Source organism: Saccopteryx bilineata, chromosome 3, assembly GCF_036850765.1.
Source record: "Saccopteryx bilineata isolate mSacBil1 chromosome 3, mSacBil1_pri_phased_curated, whole genome shotgun sequence".
Lineage (NCBI taxonomy): Eukaryota > Metazoa > Chordata > Mammalia > Chiroptera > Emballonuridae > Saccopteryx > Saccopteryx bilineata.
Window position 1 is genome coordinate 12,644,571 of NC_089492.1, and position 24,401 is coordinate 12,668,971.

At 44.0% G+C, this 24,401-nt stretch overlaps 1 protein-coding gene across 2 annotated transcripts; it reads right to left on the reverse strand.

Moving 5' to 3' along the window:
* Nucleotides 1-981: 981 nt before the first annotated feature.
* SQLE (squalene epoxidase) lies at nt 982-17,147 on the reverse strand. 2 transcript variants are annotated; one of them, XM_066265681.1, is made up of 12 exons: nt 16,958-17,147; nt 15,988-16,670; nt 12,404-12,656; nt 11,109-11,289; nt 9,167-9,263; nt 8,151-8,264; nt 7,897-8,068; nt 6,003-6,098; nt 4,858-5,000; nt 4,323-4,419; nt 2,842-2,929; nt 982-1,492 (listed from the first exon to the last, which is right to left on the reverse strand). In XM_066265681.1, the coding sequence occupies exons 2-12, from the start codon at nt 16,276-16,278 to the stop codon at nt 1,300-1,302; spliced, it is 1,725 nt and encodes a 574-aa protein (XP_066121778.1). In that variant the 5' UTR covers nt 16,279-16,670; nt 16,958-17,147; the 3' UTR covers nt 982-1,299. The 2 variants fall into 2 exon arrangements, with proteins under 2 accessions (XP_066121778.1, XP_066121777.1); XM_066265680.1 differs by having other exon boundaries at nt 16,946-17,147.
* Nucleotides 17,148-24,401: the final 7,254 nt, after the last annotated feature.

Below are 24,401 nucleotides of genomic sequence, written 5' to 3' on the forward strand. Positions count from 1 at the left end.
ACTCCCTGCCTTCCACCCGTTCCATCCTCAGCAACCCCAGGTACCCTCTGGGCTCCAGCATTCCTCCTGTGGGACTCCCTGCCTTCCACCCTCTGGGCTCCCAGCATCCCTCCTGTGGGACTCCCTGCCTTCCACCACTCCTTCCACCCGTTCCGTCCTCAGCAACCCCAGGTACCCTCTGGGCTCCAGCATTCCTCCTGTGGGACTCCCTGCCTTCCACCCTCTGGGCTCCCAGCATCCCTCCTGTGGGACTCCCTGCTTTCCACCACTCCTTCCACCCATTCTGTCCTCAGCAACCCCAGAGCCTGCCCGCCCCCAAGTCCCCACACCGTGCTAGCCAGAAGCCTTTTCCTTGGTCACCATTTTCTTCCAGCTGAACCATTGATTCCCTGCCCCTTGTAATGCCAGTGGCCAAGGCCAGGCAGGTCCACGCTGGATCCGGGCAGACAGTAGAGAAACTGCGGAGCCGGAAAGTGTTGGGCCATTCCCAATTACTAGTTTCACAACGGCAGACAAGCACACGGGCAGGGGAACCTCTTCTCACGACAGGTGAACAGACAGCAAAATGGCCCCTCACAATAACAGGCAATCTGTCATCCGCCCTCTGCATCCACACTGAGCCAAGCACCCATAGCCTTACATAGGCTATGCACACGTGCCTGTGCCACGTGCTCACACACTCATCAGGCAAGTGATTGCAGCTGGTGAACTAGCGGCTGCACTTTCCTGAAGCCGTTCTAGCCTGGCTGATTAATGATCCGCAGTGGGCTAGCAAGCCCTCGACTGCTTTCCTGTAGGAACGTGTGATATCCTCAGAAAGCAAACGGCCTCACTGGAGAGAGGAAAATCAGGTCCAGAGACTGGAGTCAACTTCCCCAGCGCCAGAGTGTGAACAGGTTTCCCTGAGTGTGGCCTCCCGCTGTGCTTTTCTGCCCACCCTCCTGAGCTACATAAGGAAGTCCAAACAAGAAACAACAGACATGAGGGTTCAGTCTTCATTTTATTTGTTATGTCCCATGAGAGCTCATTCCAAATACTGAATTCAAAAGAAAACCTGTTCAGTATTAGTACTAATTTATGGTAGCAATCATTTCTTTTAAACTATCTTATTTGACCCTTCATTTTAAATTGCAAATTAAAGTATATATTTACATATTTATAAACAAATAACTTCAAAACATTAATCCCATATTGGTCCAAGAATCTCCACTTTAGAAGTGACACAGTACTATGCTGCATAAATCCTCTTCCGAAAGGTGGGTTCCAAATATATCCATTCACAAATGGTCCCCTTTAAGCTTAATGAACCAAGTACTTCATTTCTGAGTAAATGAGAGGAAATATCACAGAACACGCTTTGTATAATACAGCACCACTACGGAAAATGGCTCGGGGTTTTGTAATCCAAGGTTCCGATTTAAAGCAAAAATATGTGGCATAGACTGCAACAGCAAAGAAGTGTCCAATTAAACACAGAGGGTTAGGGGACAGCCTGTAACAGAAGAAAACACAAAATTTAGATGTTAGTAAGACCCAGGAATCAAATAGACTATAAAATGTTTCAATTACTTGTATTATCTATAAAGCTAAACACATTCTACATTTTAGTGGGATTTATAAGCTTCTGTCTCTGCCTGTAAGTTTGATAGCAGGGACAAACTTTTGTAAAAATGTTTTTACAAGCAATTACTTGGAATATACCTCTGTCAGAGAATTCAGTAATTTCTCTAGTTTATTTACTTTAGTCTATGTTTTGAGCTGGGTTTTTGTTGTTGTTGGTGGTGGTGTGTGTGTGTGTGTGTGTGTGTGTGTGTCAGGAATGCGATTAAGCTGTTTTTTCTCAATAATCCTGAGATGCCAACGTGAAGTTCTTGGATGGCCTGGCCATCTAGCCTAGGTTTCTAAAGATACACAACAGTACTAACATTCAGATTACAGAGGAATGAAAAGAAGACTTCACATCTGCACCATCAAAATTATTACTGAGTTTCTGGAGTCCCTGCACTTCAATCCAATTAGTTTTTAAATACAGTAGTACCTTGAGATGCGAATCTAATTTGTTCTGTAATTGAGCTCGTAAGTCAGTCAACTCGTATATCAAACTGCCCATTCTTTTTTTTTTTTTTTTTTTTTTTACTTTTTTTTATTTATTCATTTTAGAGAGGAGAGGGAGAGACAGAGAGAGAGAGAGAGAGAGAGAGAGAGAGAGAGAGGAGAGAGAGAGAGAGAGAAGGGGGGGAGGAGCTGGAAGCATCAACTCCCATATGTGCCTTGACCAGGCAAGCCCAGGGTTTCGAACCGGCGACCTCAGCATTTCCAGGTCGACGCTTTATCCACTGCGCCACCACTGGTCAGGCAAAACTGCCCATTCTGGACCCACGCGCCAACTAGCGGCAGCTTCCCAAATCACGACTCCTGTCTTGGAATTTCCCTCGGATCTCAAACAAAAATACAGACCGAGTCGCAGCTTGTATCTTTAAAAAAAAATCGTATGTTGGTCTGTTTGTATCTCAAGGTACCACTGTACAAGTTTCTCAGTCATCAACAGCTCCCAGAGATCAGATCATGTGGATTAACTCACAGGCAAAAACCAAGCTTCTACTTTAATCAAGGGTTTTAGCCTCATCTACTGACAATACCTAATCAATGCCACTTCCCGGGCATGCAACACAGGAAATGTTGCATTTTTCATTCCTCTGGGCTACCTTTCTGATCTGCGTATTAATGAATAATAAAATGACAAAATACAGAAGAAAAACTTGCAGTAATTCACAAACTGAATAATCCTAAGAAAATCTGAAACATCTGTTTCCTTTGAGTCATTATTATTAAACAACTTACACAGAAAGCAGCCCAACTGGACCAGCAACACATTCTCCACCAAGTTTGAAATATAAAAAACAGGCTTTTCTTAGTTGATGTAGGGAATCTAAAATAAAATTTAAAAATTACTCAACCAAAATCATTTACACATTTATGTTAGGGTGCTAATGATGTGTCAGACAAAAATGAAAATGTAACAAATATCAAACCTGGAATGTTTTTTAAAATCTAGTCCTGGAATTTCAACAATCCATGATTTCTACCACAGTCCACGTTATGGATAGTGATATATGTACATCCTTTACAACCAATAAAACGGAATGCGATAGGCAAACTTATCCTCCAATAAAGCTCTTTTCTCCTCCAATCTTTCATAACTTTTTTATGTTGTTTTATTGACAGACTCAAACTCATAATATAAGAAACTCAAGAGCTTAGCAAAGTTTTAAAGACCTTAGAAAAACTCAAAACTAAGTCCTTTTCTTTTCACTTGCCATTTACTTCCTAACCAGTGAGCAAGACAGATTTGTTGGGCAAATCACCATCAACGAGTTTCTTCCCTTTTAACAGAATACTGCTTCCTATCCTCTGAAATCAGGTGACCAAACCACATGCACTAAGGCCTCGGCCAGGTGAACATCTGAAGCACTGGGATGTGAGTTATATTTGCTCTTGAAACCCACAAGGTCTAGGTTCTTGACCACATTTGTACATGCATGGCTGGGAGGCGGCACCAGTGTCCTCCCTCCATGTCTAACGCCGCCTCCGCTGAGTCACGGACTGACCGCCACCCCTCCATGTCTAACGCCGCCTCCGCTGAGTCACGGACTGACCGCCACCCCTCCATGTCTAACGCCGCCTCCGCTGAGTCACGGACTGACCGCCACCCCTCCATGCCTAACGCGCCTCCGCTGAGTCACGGACTGACCGCCACCCCTCCATGCCTAACGCGCCTCCGCTGAGTCACGGACTGACTGCCACCCCTACCATGGATATGGAAACAAAAACAAGGGCATGGGAAGAGTTCAAATGAGCAAAAGGTGGATGCATTCTGCTACTTGTGCATTGTACTGAGACAATAATCTAAACGTTACCTGAAGCGCACATTCATTTCATAAACTACTACTTTGAGAAGAAACTGAAACTGGTGTTCGGGAAGAAAATAATGAACAACTATATTCATGGCCAGAAAGATCCTCCATCACAATCTCATGCATCTGGGGATATTCGGGATCTGGTCTGGACCAAAGGAATTAAAAATAGTAAGACATTATGGAGGCATTGCTTTGAAGGTTGTAGAGAGAGACAATGGCCATGTCAAACAGATACAGGATAACGGTGCGCAAGGGCGGAGTTAAAGATGACTCCCAACCTGCGAGTCAGCAAACTCAGGCAACATGTCTGTTTCCAGCTTAATTACTCATTTCTTTTGCAATTAAATTCTATTCCTATGCTAAAAATCTGCAACTCGATATTTATTTTTAAAAACCCACACTTACCATCTGTTGCAGAAAATAATTCATAAAGAGCCTGAGCAAGTATATTCACAACAAAGGAATGAGACATTTTTCTTGTCCAATAGAATGATTTTTTGGCCTAAAAAAGAAAAAGGTCACTTACTATATGGGAAAGAGGGGAGGGGGGGGAAGCACCAACTGATGTTTATAATCTCTTCAAAGTAATATTTATCCTGAGGTCCATGTATAAGGAACTATGCCTTGTCATTTACCAAAAACAGGAAATCTTCAGAGCAATGAGTTAAGAAGCATTCAGTGACCCTGAAGCTAAATTGATAAACACCACGAGCAAAGTGGCCCGTGCAGTCAGCGCCACCTAATACTGCATTCGAAAACAGACTGGGAAACTCTAAGATTCCCAGGCGGCAAGTCAGGATCTTTAAGTCTGCACAGGGTCGCCTAAGAACCACTGGGCATCAGGCCCTGAGTGCTCATCTCCCCATCAAGGCCCCATTCCTCTTAGGCCCCTCAAGGAAATCTATTTTGAGACATTTCTTGTCAAAAATAAGTATCTTACCTGGAAAACGGCTGCATCGTCATAAAGGTCAGGGATACTCTTCAGCAACTTTCTCCATAGTTTTATATCTTTAAAAACAACAGTCATCCCTCCCCCAGTAAGAGGATGCCTGATATTGTATGCATCTCCCAAAAGAAGAACACCTATAAAGAAATGATTTAGATTATGACATCATCCTGGAGCATTACTTGTGACCAAAAAAAAAAAAAAAAGGCTACATTAATCAATATTATTGAAGTGAGTAAATAATAATGTGAAAATACAAGAGAAAAGATCTGGACTAAAATTTGTTAAGGCAAAAATTCAAGAGTCGATTCAATCAATAGCTCTTCGGCACTAGTAACATGCGCCAGAGTCTAGGGATACAGTGAGAAAAAGAATAAGGTCCATGTGCCCTAGGGAAACCCACAGGCGAATCTAAGACTGAGTCAAACAATGTCAAAACATTTATAAGGCCTCTTTCATTAAAATAAATCAAAAGAATCTAGGCATAAAAAGCAAGTCTTTAATAAGGGGGAAAAGTCCAGAGGTCACTGACATTTCTCAGCAACCTCACTACCAGCACACTAGTCGGGCCTCGGAAGTTTATACCCAGCCACACTGAAGTTCAAGCTGAAAGGCACTGAGCAGATATTCTCCAAACTATCAACATTTAATTTAGGAGAATAAACCTTGATTGAATCTGATCTGAAAAGCAGCCCTGTGAATCCCAGCTGCAGATGCAGGGAACTCCACAAAACGACTGGAGGTGCCTCCCGAGCGCTGGCTGGTTCTAAGGTTCCTGCTCCCGTCAGCCTGCCTGCCGTCAGACTTCTAACTTTGTGGCAGTGAAGGACAAACACAGAGTGTAAGGTGGTTTGAAATTACGTCTCTATTTCTAACTAGAAAACTGCCTTCTCTAGATCAAGAACTGTATTTAACTACTTTATCCCCAGTAACTAGCTAAAGACTTAGAGACCCTCAATATTAAACAATAACTAAGACATCCTAAAACTAATTTTGGTATTAGTAATATTAGTTCATGATAACCAGTTCTCTGTCCCAGGTGTTATTCCCAGCACCATAAATTTAACCACATATATGTCATTTGGAATACTGAATCTAAATATTTGGAATACCCTAACAAAGTAAGCCCAATATTATACCTCGTTTGTTTACTGGCGAAGGAGGAAGGAAACTTGCTGGCATAGACCTCAAACGAGAATTCTGAGTGGCTTCTAGGAATGGTTCCTTCAAATGATCTGTAATAAATCCCACCCCACCAAATAAATGGTTTATTACATTTCAATTTCCAGTTATCACATTTTTTATCAAGTATAAACAAATACCTACTATACAACTGTTATAGTTGTTACACATATCCTTTGTGATAGATCAAGAGCTAATTATTTTATTAATGAAATTGTTTATAAAGCACCTAGTTATTCATGCTAAGGAATGACTAAGGAATCAAAGAGGAAATTAATGTAAAAAAGATACACAGCTAAATAAATAAAAAACCTGATGAAGAGTGAATGAAGCAAAATCGAACATGACAGGGAAAAAAAGGCCTGCCTCTCCTGAGTGTTAACTGACAGCTGTCGTATTTAACAATTTATCTTCACCCCCATATTCTGGTACTATTGGATGAAATATACGAACACTTCACAAACAGCAGAAGGTTATATACACTGGAAAAAGGATAAAACAAAAAGACATAAAGTTCCACCTTTCTGAGCTTTAGCTTTATCATCTAAAATAAAATGGTTATTAGTTTATCTCTAAGGTGCTTTGTGCTTCTACTCATGGAAAATGAACTTGCTTTTCACAGAGTTCCCAGTCTACTCTGGGAATATAGGGGCAGAATGTCTATGCTGAAACCATTCTATTCCTACAAGGAACAGAATTCCAGTAACCTAATATTAATATGAACCTACAAATCGTTTCCCTCCATGATCTCAGGGTAAAATGCTCCAATTAACACCTGGACTAGAAAAAATAATCTAGTTTTAAAAAAAAAGCTAAAAATATCAGGTAATTGACACTCCTCTTCCTAAATACATGTAACTCGTTTCTCCATTGGAAAGCTTTTAAAATAGCTAAACCGAATGAAAATGTAAAAAAATTTAAAATATCACTATTAAAAATCTAAGTTGTTCCATGTATAACTTCATTTCATTTCTGTTAATACTCTATTTATTAAAGTGTTTTTTCTTAATTTGAAAATAACTTGGAAAAATTTAAACAAAATGAACGCAAAGACAGTTTCCTATCATTATAATGACAACTGGCAAACAGAGTTTACTTGCCATTTTATCTATATTCTTAAGTGTTTTTTTAATACTTTTTACTTACACCTTCCCATTCAAAAAAATCTAAAAGCCCAGAGAGTCATTTTTATGTTTTTACAAAGATGCCTAAAATTTCATGAAGCTTTTCTATATTCAACTCAAAACTAAAGTGATCTCTGGCTCCTACAGCCCTCGCGCTGAGGGCAGTAAGTGGGGCCACAGAGCCGGGCTCAGCCTTGCTCGGCCACCAAGTCTGTGCTTGGAGAAGCTCCGGAACCTCTGAATCGTCAGGCCCTCACCTACAAAACGGGATAATGATAATGCCTACGTCACAGTTGTGTAGATGCAATAAAATTGTTTGTAAAGCACCTCTTATAGAGCACACATTCAATAAATGGTAGCTATCATTACCACAAAACCAAGCTTAAAGCGATTACGAGATATTTCACAGACTTAAGATTGCTATCCAGACTAATTTTAAAGATATTAAAATGTTGTCAATATTGATAATTATTTTGAAAACTATGCTTTACTGATATGAAAAAATATATTGAAACTAATTTTTTTTGTAACTTGGAGATTTTCTTCCGTGCTGGTCTAAGTAAGTATTTCAGCTGCAGTGTATCTGATGGGAGGCACCTTTCACCTGCCAGTCTGGCCTCTGGCCTAGTTTAGACACAGCGTTAGTGAGAGCTGGAGATGGAGAGCCTTCTGTGCGATCTGCTTTCAGGCTCAGGTTACAGTGGCGCAGTGAAACCCCATTTCTCACCAGGTAATTGTGGGTAAATGTTTTCGGTCATGTATTCTCTTAAATTCCTTGGCAATTCTCCTCGAATGTCAACAAGTACTCGAGTTTCATTAGATGAAATCTGGTAGATGAGAACTGGACTTGGATTAACTAAAAGAAGTTCAGCATGATTTGCTTTAAATTGTGGCGCATTCTAGAAAAAGAAGATAAAACATTTTAATAATTTTCAAATTTCAAGTTGTCGTTATTTTTCTACAATTACATTCCTATAGTACCTCCATAAGAAAGCCAACGAAATGAGATGAAACGGAAACTTTATTGGAGATTAGGTTTTTCCTGAACTTGGAAAAAATTCCATCTGCAACAACAGTCAATGGAGCATGGAGTTCCTACAACAAAGAAAGAATACCCAGTTAAATGGTTAGAAATACACGGGAAAAGGACTATTCCTTTAAAATATGCATGAACGGACTTAAACATATTACCGGATGACATTACAGAGGGCATTTGAAGATAATGCTATTGAAGAAGCAGTTAAGGGGGCTTAAGTTAATGCAGGCCCAATCTTTAGAGACACTTCCTCTGAGTCCCTGAGGATCACCTTCCTCCTAAGCTCTGCCATTCAAACTGCCTGGGATGAGCTACACTCTGATAACCAATGGAGAACACTACAAAGCAAGCACAGCCCACAGAAGACTGAATCTCATTACAAATTCCAAGGACTAGCTGAATTCCTTTATTCCAGAATTTTTCATCACTTCATAGAGCACTTCAATCGGTGCCCAGGACTTCAAACAATTCTGGCACACATGGATGTATGTGCGCATTGCATTTCTGTTCCTTTGCAATCACCCACATCAGAGTACAATTTCTAGGAGGTGGAGACCTATGGAGCAGCCCAGAAGAATCCAGATTAGCCTTTGTCTCCCTCTTCTTTTACTAGGCCAACATGAGCAGAGGCTGGAAACTATTTCTTGAGACTTTTTGCCTTTCTTATTTAAACAATTGTTTACTTTATCGTAATCATTTCCTTTCTGTTGAACTCTTCCTTTTTCACCTTCCAGTTCCCCTGTTTCATTCATATATATTTCTCACTCAGTTTGTTAATACAGCTGCACTTCTTGTTTCCAAAGTTATTGTGTAGCATTCTAAGGTACGCCCTATGGCACAAGGCTTAGATAGAACTCAGTGCATTTGTTGAACAATAATTTGGTGAGCCTACTTTTTAAAGGAGTAGGAGAAAAAGGAAGAGAAAAATCTTAGGAGAAGTTTACCATTTGATATATCTCACCTTGAGGTCTCCGGTTTCTTTATCCCTGTACTGAACTCCAATCACAGCATCGTCTTCCTCTAATAACTGCAGCACAGCACCCTCAATAAACTTTGTACTAAAAGATAAGTAAGCAGAAATAAACTCTACAGTAGTACACCTAAGCAAGTTAAAGAAGGAATCATCAATTCCTCCTCTCTTATCTCCAGTTTACCTAAGTAAACTGGACATGCATTGAGTGTACATACATGTGCATAGAAAAAGGGCTGGAATACAAGGCAAAAACATCATTAATGGTGTTTAGAATTACGTGTGGTTTTCTGTTCTACTTTTTTACAACTGACTGTTGTAATCGACAATATTACTAATGTAATGATTTTAAAAGTATTTTTAAAACTAACCTTACATTTTTTTAATCTCAATTTATTAAAAAATGAAGACATGCAGAGTGCCTGACCAGGAGGTGGTGCTGTGGATAGAGCACCAGTCAGCCTGGGACGCAGAAGACCCAGGTTCAAAACCGGGAGGTTGCTGGCTTGAGTGTGGGTTCAGCAGCTTAAGCCCAGAGGTTGCTGGCTTGAGTGTGGGTTCACCAGCTTAAGCCCAAAGGTCGCTGGCTTGAGTGTGGGCTCACCAGCTTAAGCCCAGAGGTTGCTGGCTTGAGTGTGGGTTCACCAGCTTAAGCCCAAAGGTCGCTGGCTTGAGTGTGGGTTCACCAGCTTAAGCCCAGAGGTTGGTGGCTTGAAGCCCAAGGTCTCTGGCTTGAAGCTCAAGGTCGCTGATTTGAACAAGGGGTCATTCGTCTGCTGTAGCCACCCCCAATCCAGTCCTGTATTGCCCCCCCCCATCAAGGCACATATGAGAAAGCAATGAATGCACAACTAAGGTGCCGCATTGAAGAACTGATGCTTCTCATCTCCCTCCCTTCCTGTCTGTCCCTCAATGTCCCTCGCTCTGTCAAAAAAAAAAAAAAAAAAAAAGACATGCACAAAAACTTAACATAACCTCAACCAATTCATACACAGATGGAAAAACAGAATTGAAGTTTACCCAGCAAGTGTTTCAGAGTGGTTAATTCTAGTCAGGGTCATGGGTAATTTTTAAAATCTTTATATCTTGAGGTACTTTTCTACAATAAACATACTCTACTTCCATAGATATCAAATCCTTTCAGTCCTAAGGATAAGTCCACTAACTTTTTCAACACTTAAGTCTCTGTCAATTACATGAGGGTTCTCATATTTAAAAGTTCCTCCACTATAGCATTTAAAGGCTAGTGGTAGGCCTGACCTGTGGTGGCGCAGTGGATAAAGCGTCGACCTGGAAATGCTGAGGTCGCCGGTTCGAAACCCTGGGCTTGCCTGGTCAAGGCACATATGGGAGTTGATGCTTCCAGCTCCTCCCCCCCCTTCTTTCTCTCTGTCTCTCCTCTCTCTCTCTTTCTGTCTCTCCCTTTCCTCTCTAAAATGAATAAATAAAATAATAAAAAAAGTTTAAAAATAAATAAACAAAGGCTAGTGGTAAATAGGATTTAATAAATAAGAGAAGAAGCCAGTCCTATCAGTCTAGGTCCTTCATAAGATGGAAGAGGATTTTCCCCTGAAGGCCTCTGTTCTGACTTTTAATAGGAAGTATCACAGCCACAAGCCCCAACTCCCCAATGGGCACACACAGACTTACACCTTAGTTACAACTATATCCTCTAAGTTCCAACCACATAAAAATCACACAACTTATTTAGTCTAAGGAAAATTCTCAATAGTTCCATGTCATTCCAAAAAAGTCTCTAGATGATATTCTTAATAAAGGTATTGTTCTAACTTATGGCTTATTTTACCTTACGACCTAGGGTCGGTCTATCCTGTATCCAAACACTTATGAAAACTTATAAAATAGCATTTGTACCAAGGCCAAGCTTAAATGTATTGCTTCTTTAACATGATACATTTGCAGCCAGTCTTACTTGGGCTCTGCCATCGCTGCTTTCCGGAGACTCATGATGAATCTTCCATGATGGAAGGCTCTTCCACTCTGCACCTGATTGTCTTCTAACAGAGGGTAAGGAATCTGAACATCTGATTTGCTTTCCCGGTCATGAATTATGTAGCCATTTACAGGCTGGGCATCAATACCTTCCACTGTATCTGCAAAACAGTTCCATTCAAAAAAAGCCACTTTATTAATACGCCCAGAGTTCCAGTAAGCACGGAAAGGACAGGGAGGCATGGAAAGCGTCTCTGTCTTGAAAACGTATGACACCGGACATTAATATAACTTTCAGAAATGTTAATGCTTCTGGAAGATGATAATCTTAGCACATTTATAATATCACGAAGATTAATATTTCTATATAAAACTTATACATTAAAATCCAAAGGAAAAATATTAAGACCCCAATAGTGGGCAGAAGACATACAGATGATTCACATTAAACAATATAAAACATTGAAACAATCAGGAAAAATGTTCAAAACTTGACTTTATTATTTTTTTTTATTTATTCTTTTTTTTTTTTTTTTGTATTTTTCTGAAGCTGGAAACGGGGAGAGACAGTCAGACAGACTCCCGCATGCGCCCGAAGAGGATCCACCCGGCACGCCCACCAGGGGGCGACGCTCTGCCCACCAGGGGGCGATGCTCTGCCCTTCCGGGGCATCGCTCTGCCGCGACCAGAGCCACTCTAGCGCCTGGGGCAGAGGCCAAGGAGCCATCCCCAGCGCCCGGGCCATCTTTGCTCCAATGGAGCCTTGGCTGCGGGAGGGGAAGAGAGAGACAGAGAGGAAGGAGGGGGTGGGGGGTGGAGAAGCAAATGGGCACTTCTCCTATGTGCCCTGGCCGGGAATCGAACCCGGGTCCCCCGCACGCCAGGCCGACGCTCTACCGCTGAGCCAACCAGCCAGGGCCTATTTATTCATTTTTAGAGAGGAGAGAGAGGGAGAGACAGAGAGAGAGAGAGAGAGAGAGAGAGGAGAGAGAGAGAGAAGGGGGGAGGAGCTGGAAGCATCAACTCCCATAATGTGCCTTGACCAGGCAAGCCCAGGGTTTCGAACCAGCGACCTCAGCATTTCCAGGTCAACGCTTTATGCACTGCGCCACCACAGGTCAGGCCCAAAACTTGACTTTAAAAAACAAATCTAATAAAACTAAAACAATAAGACACCAAATCTATCAAAATCAACAGGAATAATAGGATTAGGAGAGTGTCAAGTGGCAGTGCTTGCTTACACACGTAACTCCTAGAAACCAGCATGAACGTACCTTCAAGACCAAGGTCTTTAAGGACATGATAACCACCCGGCTGCAGATATTCACCAACTATCCTGTCAGGCTCTTGTAAGTCTCTCTCAATTACTGTCACCTTTCTTCCATCCCTGGAGAGCACCGCTGCCAAAGCAGAGCCAAGGACCCCGGAGCCCACGATGATAACTTCCGGATCATTCTGAGAAGATACCGATGCAGAAGCCGCTGCTCCTATTAAGGTAGTTTCTGAAATACTGGTTCCTTTTCTGCACTGTTTAAAAAAAAAAAGTAAATTATGTATCTACATTTATTATCCTTGAATCATACTACTATATAGACACACTGGATTTTTGCATCTTGGGCAAAAGCTACACCCTGAACATAACCAGACCAGATGAACCACTGTGTTTTTAAATCTTGATCATATGTGAAAACTAACAATATCAAAATGCTAGAGAAATAAAAATATGTAAAATAAGTATATATTCCTTTTCCAAATATAGTATTTAGAAAATGCTGTGATACAGACATCATTTTAAATTCACACCAGTCCAAATATAAAAGGAGCTTCAAAGACTTATTATAGGAAAAATTCTATCATGAATTACCAATTCTTCAAACATATTTACCAGCATCTACGAAATGTAAATCGTATACAACTTCTAAATTGATTTCACCTCGCAAACTATTTAGTACCTTTCATGTATTTCCACTATTCATCTTTATATTCTTTTTTTTTTTTAGATTTTTATGTTTATTCATTTTTATTAGAGAAATAGAGAGCGGGGGGGGGGGGAGAAAGGAAAGAGAGAGAGAATGAGGAGGAGCAGGAAGCATCAATTCCCATATGTGCCTTGACCTGGCAAGCCAGGGGCTTCAAACTGGTGACCTCAGCATTTCAGGTTGAAGCTTTGTCCACTTGGCCACAAGTCAGTCTACTCACCTTTATTTTCTATTTCTGGACTGTCATCTGAAAAATCTACCTTAATCCAAAGTCATTTTTATGTAACTGTCAAAATTCTGGCTATTATATCCATTGACCAATTGAGAATTATTTAACTCCACAAATTCCAAAGAACAAAATAACTCATTGTCCCTTGGAACTTGACCTGGTCACAATTTTAATCTTTAACATATAGGAACATATTTTATTTACCCCCTTTATTCCCCCATTCTGATACATACCCTAGAGAGCTGGTCAATGATGTCAAATTGGTCCTTCAATTTACAAATAAGAACAAACATCAAACCTATCGCTAATTGGGTTGACAGTAAAAACACAAATTTTAACATGAAGAGAATGTAAAAGTCCTGATTGGAGAGATTTATGCCCACTGAGAATAACATGAATGTTCTGATTTTTTTTAAATGAACAATTCAGTGTTGTAATCGGTATTTTTTTTTTTGGTATGTAGGTTCATTTCAGATATAAGATTTTAAGGAATGATTTTTTTAGTTCTCTTACCTTAAGGATTAAGACTAAATGTCATTTTGAAGTGGTTTTAATAAAAGAGACCTCATGCAGAAAGGAGATAACCCCTAAAAGCCTTTAGAACTTTGATTCTCGTGATTCTAATATTTACCCAGTCTTCCTATATTTCCATAATAGACTGGGGCTTTGTCCATTCCATTTTTTAATAACTGTGTTAGAGAAATAACCTTTTTGTCCTCTACTAAGAATAAACAATAGTCTAGTCTTGCCATCAGAATAGTATTTCTTTCTTTTTTTTTTTTTTCTGTATTTTTCTGAAGCCAGAACCGGGGAGAGACAGTCAGACAGACTCCCGCATGCGCCCGACCAGGATCCACCCGGCACACCCACCAGGGGGCGATGCTCTGCCCCTCCGGGGTGTCGCTTTGTTGGACCAGAGCCACTCTAGCGCCTGGGGCAGAGGCCGAAAAGCCATCCCCAGTGCCCAGGCCATCTTTGCTCCAGTGGAGCCTCGGCTGCGGGAGGGGAAGAGAGAGACAGAGAGGAAGGAGGGGAGAGGGGTGGAGAAGCAGATGGGCGCTTCTCCTGTGTGCCCTGGCCGGGAATCGAACCCGGGACTTCTGTACTCCAGGCCGACGCTCTACCACTGAGCCCACCGGTCAGGGCCCAGAATAGCATTTCTTTTTTTTTTTTTTTCATTTTTCTGAAGCTGGAAACAGGGAGAGACAGTCAGACAGACTCCCGCATGCGCCCGACCGGGATCCACCCGGCACGCCCCTGCGGTGCTCTGCCCCCCAGGGGGCGATGCTCTGCCCATCCTGGGCGTCGCCATATTGCGACCAGAGCCACTCCAGCGCCTGAGGCAGAGGCCACAGAGCCATGCCCAGCGCCCGGGCCATCTCTGCTCCAATGGAGCCTTGGCTGCGGGAGGGGAAGAGAGAGACAGAGAGGAAAGTGTGGCGGAGGGGTGGAGAAGCAAATGGGCGCTTCTCCTGTGTGCCCTGGCCGGGAATCGAACCCGGGTCCTCCGCACGCTAGGCCGACGCTCTACCGCTGAGCCAACCGGCCAGGGCCAGAATAGCATTTCTTAATGGACAGAATAACTATATTTAAAGTATTGTTCTGAGAGCAAGATAAGCTCCTTTCATCGTCTTAGATATTTATTAGTTTTTCCTCGGAGGCTTCCCTGTTAAATAAGCACACACATGCACATACACCCGCACAATCTTGGAAGGAGACTCTAGATGAAGTCAGAACCTGGTCGCGAGAGGAGGCACGAATGGGAACTTAGCACTCAACACAAAGCAGAAAGTCGGAGGCATTCACAGAGTGGAACCAATGTTGACCTCTGCTAACCCAATGGTCCTGCCCATGATTTGTCTACACAGTATGATGTAATGTCATTCCAGCACCTGGAAAACTGGTCAGGGACCCTGAGGGAAGTTATCTCGGACAACAATATCAAAGATTTCAAACTGAAGATCAGTTTCCCCCACCCTCCTTGCCCATTCCTCCAGCCCACACCACTATACCACTGAACTCAGCACTATTCAAAAGGCTCCTAACAGATGCATCCCACCTTTAGACTAACACCAATAGCTACTATGTGTTAGTTACCAACCAAGCATTAAATCGTTTTGTTCCCTAACTACCAATAAAGCTGCTTTTGTCCCCATCTAAGAGAAGAGATAACTGATTCTTACAGAAGCTAAGCCCTTTGCCAAAGGACTCACAGCCAGAAGGGGTGTAACAAAACTCCTGAAAGCAAGTCCCTCTCTTCTGTAAGCCTTGATCTTTCTTCCCAGGGACAAGTACCTTCCTTACCCAAGGTTCTAAATAAAACATTTTCCCCATCGCAGAAAGTGATTCTGTCCTCCTTCAAAATCAAAGTCTAACATTTCATTTCACTTTTCATCATCTCATCAATACTCACAATCAGATCAATCCCCTTTGGTCTCGGTTCAACCAAGGCAAAATACAACGTTTTCAAATCATTCCCAAGAGTGCCCGGGCACAGTCAAAACCCCAGAAAAACCAACTAAGACGAGAATTCACACCTGAGTCTCCGCTGCCGCCTTCTGCCCTCTCCAGGAGCACTTTCACACGAGGAGGGACCTCAACCCTAACTTTAAAATAGGACATTCATTGGGCCACTCTGAAATCAACCCACCTTCCTGGAGCGGAGCTGCTCTTTCCTGTCGGCCCCGGAGGGGGCCTTGGCCCAGAAGAAGCCGATGAACGGCAAGGCGGACAGAACTCCCGAGAAGGCGGCCAGCTGGGGCCCACTCCGCGGGCGCTTCAGGTCGGCCCCGTGGCCGTAGCGACAGCGGTAGGACAGCACCAGGCCCAGCGACAGGAACACGAGCACGCACAGCAGGAGCTCCTTGTTGGCCAGAGTGACGAAGTCCCCGCATTTCTTATAAAAATACGTGAAAGTGGCGAGGCCGAGAAAAGTCCACATGGTTGGAAGGCTCCTTCGGGGGCACCGGTCGGCGCTGAGATCCTTTCTGTGATGTCCCTGGAGGGTCTGGCTGGAGATCGCAGATCCCCCCGAAATGTGTTCCCAGAAGGCGCACCGGGCCCGGCCCGACTCGCGTTCACGCCGTCACAGGGCCCCCTTTCACGTCGGCCCGAGTGAGCACGCTGGAGAGTTAGCGTGGAAGTCTCCGCGCGGGCTCGGGGAGGGCTGAGAACGCGGTCTGCGGAACTGCCCGCTCCAGCAGCCCCGGGACCGGCTCCTCTCCCACGAAATTCATTGAGTTTTCATTCTTACTTGTTCCCCAAATGGTTTCCCCGGAGGTGGCTGGGGTGACTGAACTCCGAGGCAGGCTCCTCGTGCTGTAAAACTGCTCCCTTTCAGAAGAGAATGGGGGGGGGGGTGTCACAGAGACGTCCCCTGTCCCCTGTCCCCCGGCGCCGCAAGAAGCGCGGCCTCGCCCCTCCGCCGGCGCGGGCCGGGCGGCGCCGAGTCGGGGTGCGCCCCTCCCCGGGAGGCACGGGAGAGAACGGCCCACCCGGGCTGCCGCCCCCCGCCCACGGACGGACTGGGTCCCCGGCAGCGGCTCCCGGCCAGACACGCTCAGCCCCCCACCTCCGGACTGGCTTCTCCGCAGCGGCTCCCCACTCACCGGCCCCCTAACCTTCCGCCCGCGCGTGAATGGAGGTCTCAGCCTCATCAGAGGGCGGCAGCGGCGGCGGCGGCCCCCCACGGCGTCTTCACCAGCATCCTTCGCGCGGCGCTAACGCAGTAACCAGAGTAACCAACGCGCGCCCTCCTCCCGCCGCCCAGCCCGCGCGCCTCAGCGGCCGGTGATCTCGACAGAAGCGAGGGACCAGGGGGCGGGGCTCCAAGGAGCCATCCCGCCCCGCCCCGAGCACCGCCCAATGCGGGACCCGCCCACCTCTGCCGCGGCCAATGAGGGCGCGCAAGCGCGGTAGGCCGAGATGGCGCTATGTCACGTTTGGCCAATCGCGGGCGGCGTGGCCCTCGCGGTGACGCCCGAATAGGCGCTAGTGCGATGTTGCGTGGTGTGGGGTGGGGGCGTGGGGATCGGGCTGGCAGCTCGGTGGGCGGCTGGGAACGCGCGGGCTGGCTCCGGAGGAAGTGCAGCTGTGCCGTGGATCCCACGGTCAGTTTACTTCCCGCAGCCCCAGCCGTTGAGGTCTGATCCAGGGAAAGGTGGATTCGGTTCCAAGGAAACCCCTGCTTGGAGATATCCCGCTTAAAGCCCGAATGTTTCCATTCATAACGCGAGCATTTATTGAGCACCTACTGCCTGCCGCCGGGGGTAGGGTGGGAGGTTACAGAGACGAATCAGATAAAACTTTCTGCCCTGTGCCAAGTGTATGTGGGCCATAGAAAGAGCTGTAGAGGGTTTGACTTTCGAGCTGAATATGAAAGAACGAGTAGGCAGGCATTTGCCGGAAGGATATATCAGGTGTTCTCTTCCATCTCCCAAAATCATCGAGACATGTCACTGTGCTCACGCTAGAGATACACTGATGTGCCAGCCCCTATTCTCTCAAAATCAAAAGCGTGAGAACAAGGGCACTAGGTGTTTTGTTTGGAGCAAGTTATGTTAAGAGACTGAGACTGTCTTTTCCAGATATTTAACAAGGTTCATTGTGGGAATTAAAACTTATAACTAATATTTCACAAGCCAATAGTATATAAGATAATGTCTCTTAATAAATTGATAACATTGCAAACCAATAATAGATTACTTACACTGTTGTTCCAGGCAAAGGGGAGATTAAAGTCCAAATATGGTGAAGTATAACTTTCTACAACTTTGTCCTTAGTAGTTGTTGGGCAGATAAAATATATTATGCTCACTTTGTTAAAGATGACGTTGCCCACGTGAGGCCGTCGCCCAGGTGATATTAATGTGTGTTGGGGATCGTTGTAGCCTGGGGCTTGGTTTTGGGATTAAGCCTTTCCCACCCTTTTTGATGTGGGGTGGTACAATCCAATCATGCCTCAGAGAAGTGACTCTACTAGAGACATCCCTATTTTGTATATTGGATTAGAGGTTGTAAAGCTACAATATAAAATGGGGGCAGAACAGAGTTTGTGCTCTTGGTTCCTGAGATTATCATTAGAAGAGAGAGCAGAGAAAGGCCACATGGAGGAGGCCAGGAGAAGCAGCCAAGATGGCAGAGTGCTGAGTGAGATGCCAGTTTGTGCAGAGTTTGTATCTGGGATAAGGAAGGAGATGGGGAACTGAGGAGAATAAGGCTGGTGAGCTAGAAACCTTTGATTCTAGGAAACTCGGATAAGTCAGTGGCTTTGTGAGCACTGAATGTGAGTGGGTTTTGGAGCCCAGTGTGTGTTTTTACTTGCCCGCCGGGTGCAAGCTAGGATTAAAGACTATGGCCCACCAGTTTGTGGCTCCGTTGTTTCTTTACCGACTGTCTGAATCCAATGCGAACCTGCATGGGCCGGGCGGCTCTGATAGTGGCCCTGGCCGTGGCTTCTGGCTTTACAGTAGTCATTCCAACTAAAAGCTAGTTATCAGCTGCCAGTTTAGGCCCCTCTTGTTATAAAGTACTGCACCCCAGCTTCTGAAAGGCACTGTACCTCACTTCATTGAGTCCACGTAGAGACACCCAGTCCAGATAAATTTTGAAGAGTCTTATTAAAGGAGGAAGTTTATTAATATGCCAACTGCATATGGCTGACACGGGGCATCAGGCCCAAATCGTGCAGCCCCAAAAATAGTTCAGGGGCTGCTTATATACCCTTGACCACACACGGGTGGGGGAGAGCATAACATTATGGCACAATTATTAACAAGATTGTAACATTTGTCTAGGGCAGGGGTCCCCAAACTACGGCCCCCTGAGGCCATTTATCCAGCCCCCACTGCACTTCTGGAAGGGGCATCTCTTTCATTGGTGGTCAGTGAGAGGAGCATAGTTCCCATTGGAATACTGGTCAGTTTGTTGATTTAAATTTACTTGTTCTTTATTTTAAATATTGTATTTGTTCCCATTTTTTTTTTAACTTTAAAATAAGATATGTGCAGTGTGCATAGGATTTGTTCATAGTTTTTTTTATAGTCCAGCCCTCCAACGGTCTGAGGGACAGTGAACTGGCCCCCTGTGTAAAAAGTTTGGGGACCCCTGGTCTAGGGGATACACAGAAACATTAAGACTCTCAAGGTAACACAATCAAAGACATTTACAAATCTTTCAGGGTTCCTCTTCTCTCACTAGCCTAGAGGTATTTTACTCTCAAGATTCCAGGAAAGGGAGGAACTACAATCAATGCAAGGTGGTATATAAATTCTGCCTCCTTTTGAAAGAGAAGTTTCTCAGTTAACCTTAATCCTTTCAGAGAACTTAAAACCAAATGACCCTAGTCGTCCTTGTAAATCAGGAGACCTTTACATTCCTTTTCCTCCATTTTCCAAGGAAAGCCTCAGCTTTTCTTCCTAGAATATCACTATTAATTTGCAGCTTTTTGGTACCTTACAACACTATCAGTGCTGGGACAAATAGCTAGCCAGCTGTAAAGCCAGTAGCTACGGCCACCATCACTGCCGCCTGGCCCATGCAGGTTTGAATTTGATTTGGACAGATAGTAATGAAACAAGGGAGCCAAGAACTGGTGGGCCATTAGCTTTAATCCTAGCTCGCACCCAGAGGGCAAGAAATACACACAGTGGGAAAACACTTCCCTTTTGTTGGGCACATAAAATATATTATGCTCACTTTGTTAAAGATGGCGCTGCCCTCGTGGAGGCCGTCACCCAGGTGATATTAATGTGTGTTGGGGGCAGGCTGTGGGCAGGCAGAATCCTTGTAGCCTGGGGCTTGGTTTTGGGATTAAGCCTTTCCCACCCATTTTGATGTGGGGTGGTACAATCCCATCATGTCTCTGATAAGTGACTTTGTATTAGAGACTTCCCTATCTCATATATTGGATTGAAGGTCTGGATTTCTGCACTATAAAATGGGGGCAGAACAGGATCTTGCTCTCTTGGTTCCTGAGATTAACATTAGAGGGGAGAGCAGAAAGAGGCCATATGGAGTAGGCCAGGAGAAGCAGCCAAGATGGTGGAGTGTTGAGTGAGAGGCTAGTTCGTGCAGAGTTTGTGCAGGGAGAAGGAAGGAGATGGGGAACAGAGGTGAATAAGTCTGGTGAGCTAGAAACCTTTGATTCTAGGAAACTCGGATAAGTCAGTAGCTTTGTGAGCACTGAAGGTGAGTGGGATTTGGAGCCCAGTGTGTGTTTTTACTTGCCCGCCGGGTGCAAGCTAGGATTAAAGCTAATGGCCCGTCAGTTTTTGGCTCCGTTGTTTCTTTACCGACTGTCCAAATCCAATGAAAACCTGCATGGGCCAGGCGGCTGTGATGGTGTTCGTGGCTTCTGGCCATACACCTTTCCATTCAGGGTTCCCAAAGCCCCTGACTTATCCAAGTTTCCCAGAATCAAAGGTTTCTAGCTCACCTGCCTTATTCACCTCTGTTCCCCATCTCCTCTCTGCACAAACTCTGCACAAGCTGGCTTCTCCTTCAGCACTCTGCCACCTTGGCTGCTTCTCCTCTCCTCCACGTGGCCTTTCTCTGCTCTCCTCTCTAATGCTAATCTCAAAAACCAAGAGAGAGCAAGCTCTGGGTCTGCCCCACTTTACAGTATAGAAATCAAAACCTTTAATCCAATATGCAACAAGGAAGTCTCTGAAACAAAGTCACTTATGTGAGGCATAATGGGATTCCTCATGAGAGTGTACCACCCCACAACAAAAAGGGTGAAAAAGTCTTAGTCTTAAAACTAAGCCTTAGGCCCGTGAAGGCGAACCTTTTTATAAAAACTGCCCACTTTTCGCCTGACCTGTGGTAGCACAGTGGATAAAGCGTCGACCTGGAAATGCTGAGGTTGCCGGTTCGAAACCCTGGGCTTGCCGAGTCAAGGCACATATGGGAGTTGATGCTTCCAGCTCCTCCCCCCCTTCTCTCTCTCCTCTCTCTCTGTCTCTCCCTCTCCTCTCTAAAAATGAATAAATAAATAAAAAAATTAAAAAAATAAAAAAAGTTTAAAAAAAAAAAAAACTGCCCACTTTTGCAGTGCTGGTCACCCTGGTCCCTCCTGCCCACTAGTGGGCGTTCCAGCTTTCATGGTGGGCTAATCGCAGCGCCGTTGCTCCCTAACACCCATCATGAAAGCTGTAATGCCCACTAGTAGGCGTTAGGGACCAGGTTTACCAGCACTGCAAAAGTGGGCAGTTTTTATAAAAAGGTTCGCCATCATGGCCTTAGGCTATAAGGATCCTGCCTCCTTACAGCCTGTCCCCTCACATCCAATGCAAACTATAAGCGAACAAGTATACATCATATTTAAAAATTGATTTGACTGACACCAGCCATGGCTCTGGTGTTGGCAGGCAACGTGGGCTGCTCCTAAGGTTATTATTACAGGAACCTGGACATTGGTATGCACTCTTGCCCACAAAGGAACCCATGTTCCTTCTCTTCCTAATGCTGCTACAAGGTTTAACACCACTGCCACTGCCAACCAAGGGTCCTATGACCACGGCCCAGAGCAAGTGTCTCAAGATCTTTGGAGAGCTAATGTTGTAAAGTACTGTACCCTAGATTCTGCAAAGTACCGTACCTCACTTCAGCATGTTTATGTAGAGACACCAAGTCCAGATGAATTTTGAAGGGTTTTATTAAAGGAAGAAATTTATTAAATATGCCGGCCGCATATGTCCGACACGGGGCAATTGCAGACCCAAATCACGCGCCCCAACTACATCTCAGAGTTTCGTTATATACCCTTAGACTACATACAGGTTGGAGGGGGGGCATGACAGCATGACACAATCATTAACAAGATTAACATTTGTCTAGCAAGGGTAGTCAACCTTTTTATACCTACCGCCCACTTTTGTATCTCTGTTAGTAGTAAAATTTTCTAACCGCCCACCAGTTCCACAGTAATGGTGATTGATAAAGTAGGGAAGTAACTTTACTTTATAAAATTTATAAAGCAAAGTTAAAGCATATAATAATAATTACTTACCAAGTACTTTATGTCGGATTTTTGCTAAGTTTGGCAGAATAAATCTTTATAAAACAACTTATTATAGTTAAATCTATCTTTTTATTTATACTTTGGTTGCTCTGCTACCGCCCACCATGAAAGCTGGAACGCCACTAGTGGACGGTAGGGACCAGGTTGACTACCACTGGTCTAGGGGATTTACAAAGAACATAATACAATCAAAGACATTCACAAATCCTTTTAGTATCAATCTCTCCTCCTTTGCCTAGAGCAGGGGTTGGGAACCTATGGCTCGCGAGCCAGATGTGGCTCTTTTGATGGCTGCATCTGGCTCACAGACAAATCTTTAATAAAAAAAAATAATAACAAAAATATAAAACATTGCCTGGCCAGGCGGTGGCGCAGTGGATAGAGCATCGGACTGGGATGCAGAAGGATCCAGGTTTGAGACCCCGAGGTTGCCAACTTGAGCATGGGCTCATCTGGCTTGAACAAAAAAATAAATTAAAAAAAGCTCACCAGCTTGGATCCAAGGTCGCTGGCTCGAGCAAGGGGTTACTCAGTCTGTTGAAGGCCCATGGTCAAGGCACATATGAGAAAGCAATCAATGAACAACTAAGATGTTGCAATGAAAAACTGATGATTGATGCTTCTCATCTCTCTCTGTTCCTATCTATCCCTCTCTCTGACTCTCTCTCTGTCCCTGTAAAATAAATAAATAAAAATAAAATTAAATTAAAAATTAAAAAATATATAAAACATTCTCATGTATTACAATCCATTCATTTCCTACCACTCATGTTCATAGTTGCGGGTGGCTAAAGCCAATCACAGCTGTCCTCCGGGACAACACCAAATTTTTATTGGATAATGCGTAATGAACACCGGTTGTTGTATGGCTCTCATGGAATTACATTTTTAAAATATGTGGCATTTATGGCTCTCTCAGCCAAAAAGGTTCCCGACCCCTGGCCTAGAGGTACACGTTAATCTCAGATTCCAGGAAGGGAGGGAGAGCTAAAATCAGTGTAGGGTGGTATGTAAATTTTCCCTCTTATTGAAAGGGAAAGGGAGTTCTTCAGATAACCTTAATCTTTTCAGAGAACTTAAAACTGAATGACCCTAGTCATCCTTGTAAGTCAGGAGACTTCTATATTCTTTTTCCTCCATTTTCCAAAGAAAGGACAAGACAGAAAGCCTGACTTTTCCTTTTAGAATGGCATTGCCAATACTAAGTTTTACAGTTCTCTGGCACCTTACCACACACTATTTAGTTAGAGCAGCAAAGAGTAGCTTTGCCCAGACCAAACACTGTCAGTAAGTTCTCGTAAATTATTGGTATTTAAAGTTTAATTATCACATTTAGAGTATCTGAGTGGCCCAGTGTAACTTTATAGAAGGGTCCTTACAAGTGGAAAAAGGGGAAGAGTGAGAAGCAGGAGAGATGGCCCCAGGAGAAGGATTTGGCCTGATAATGCTAGTTTTGTAGTTACAGGAGGAGAGCCAGGAGCCCAGGAATGTAGCAGGACTGTACAAGCTGGAAAAGGCTCCCATAGAGACTCCAAAAGAATGAAACTCTGTTGACACCTTAATTTTAGCCCAGTGAGGCCCATTTTGTACTTTTGAACCTCTAAAACTGTAAGATAATAAGTGTATATTCTTTTAAACCACAAAAAAATAGTATTGCATGATGTCTTTCTTATGCACGTTCTTCCAGATCAGGCCCCAGTGGTGCCAGTCAACAGGTGTCAATGTCATCTTGTTGTATGGTATCGTACCCCAGATTCTGAAAGGCACCATACCTCACTTCAGTGGATTTATGTCGAGACACCAAGTCCAGATGAATTTGAAAGGTTTTATTAAAGGAGATTTATTAAATTTGCCAACCGCATATGGCTGACACGGGGCATAGCAAACCCAAATCATGTGCGCCAAGTATATTTCAGAGGCTGGTTGTTGGTCAAATAAGTTTGTAAACATGATATATATGTTTGCTCGCTTGTGACTTATAATGGGTGTGGGGGACAGGCTATAAGCAGGCCAGGTTGTTGTAGCCTGAGGTTTGGTTTTGG

Excerpts from the sequence above, each read along its gene's own strand:
- SQLE (XM_066265681.1), bottom strand. The coding sequence starts at position 16,278 with ATGTGGACTTTTCTCGGCCTCGCCACTTTCACGTATTTTTATAAGAAA. Across the intron at positions 5,001-6,002 it reads TTCGCCAGTAAACAAACGAG|GTGTTCTTCTTTTGGGAGAT; the intron begins GTATAATATTGG and ends ATTTCTTTATAG. Across the intron at positions 1,493-2,841 it reads CCAGTTGGGCTGCTTTCTGT|GCTGTCCCCTAACCCTCTGT; the intron begins GTAAGTTGTTTA and ends CTTCTGTTACAG.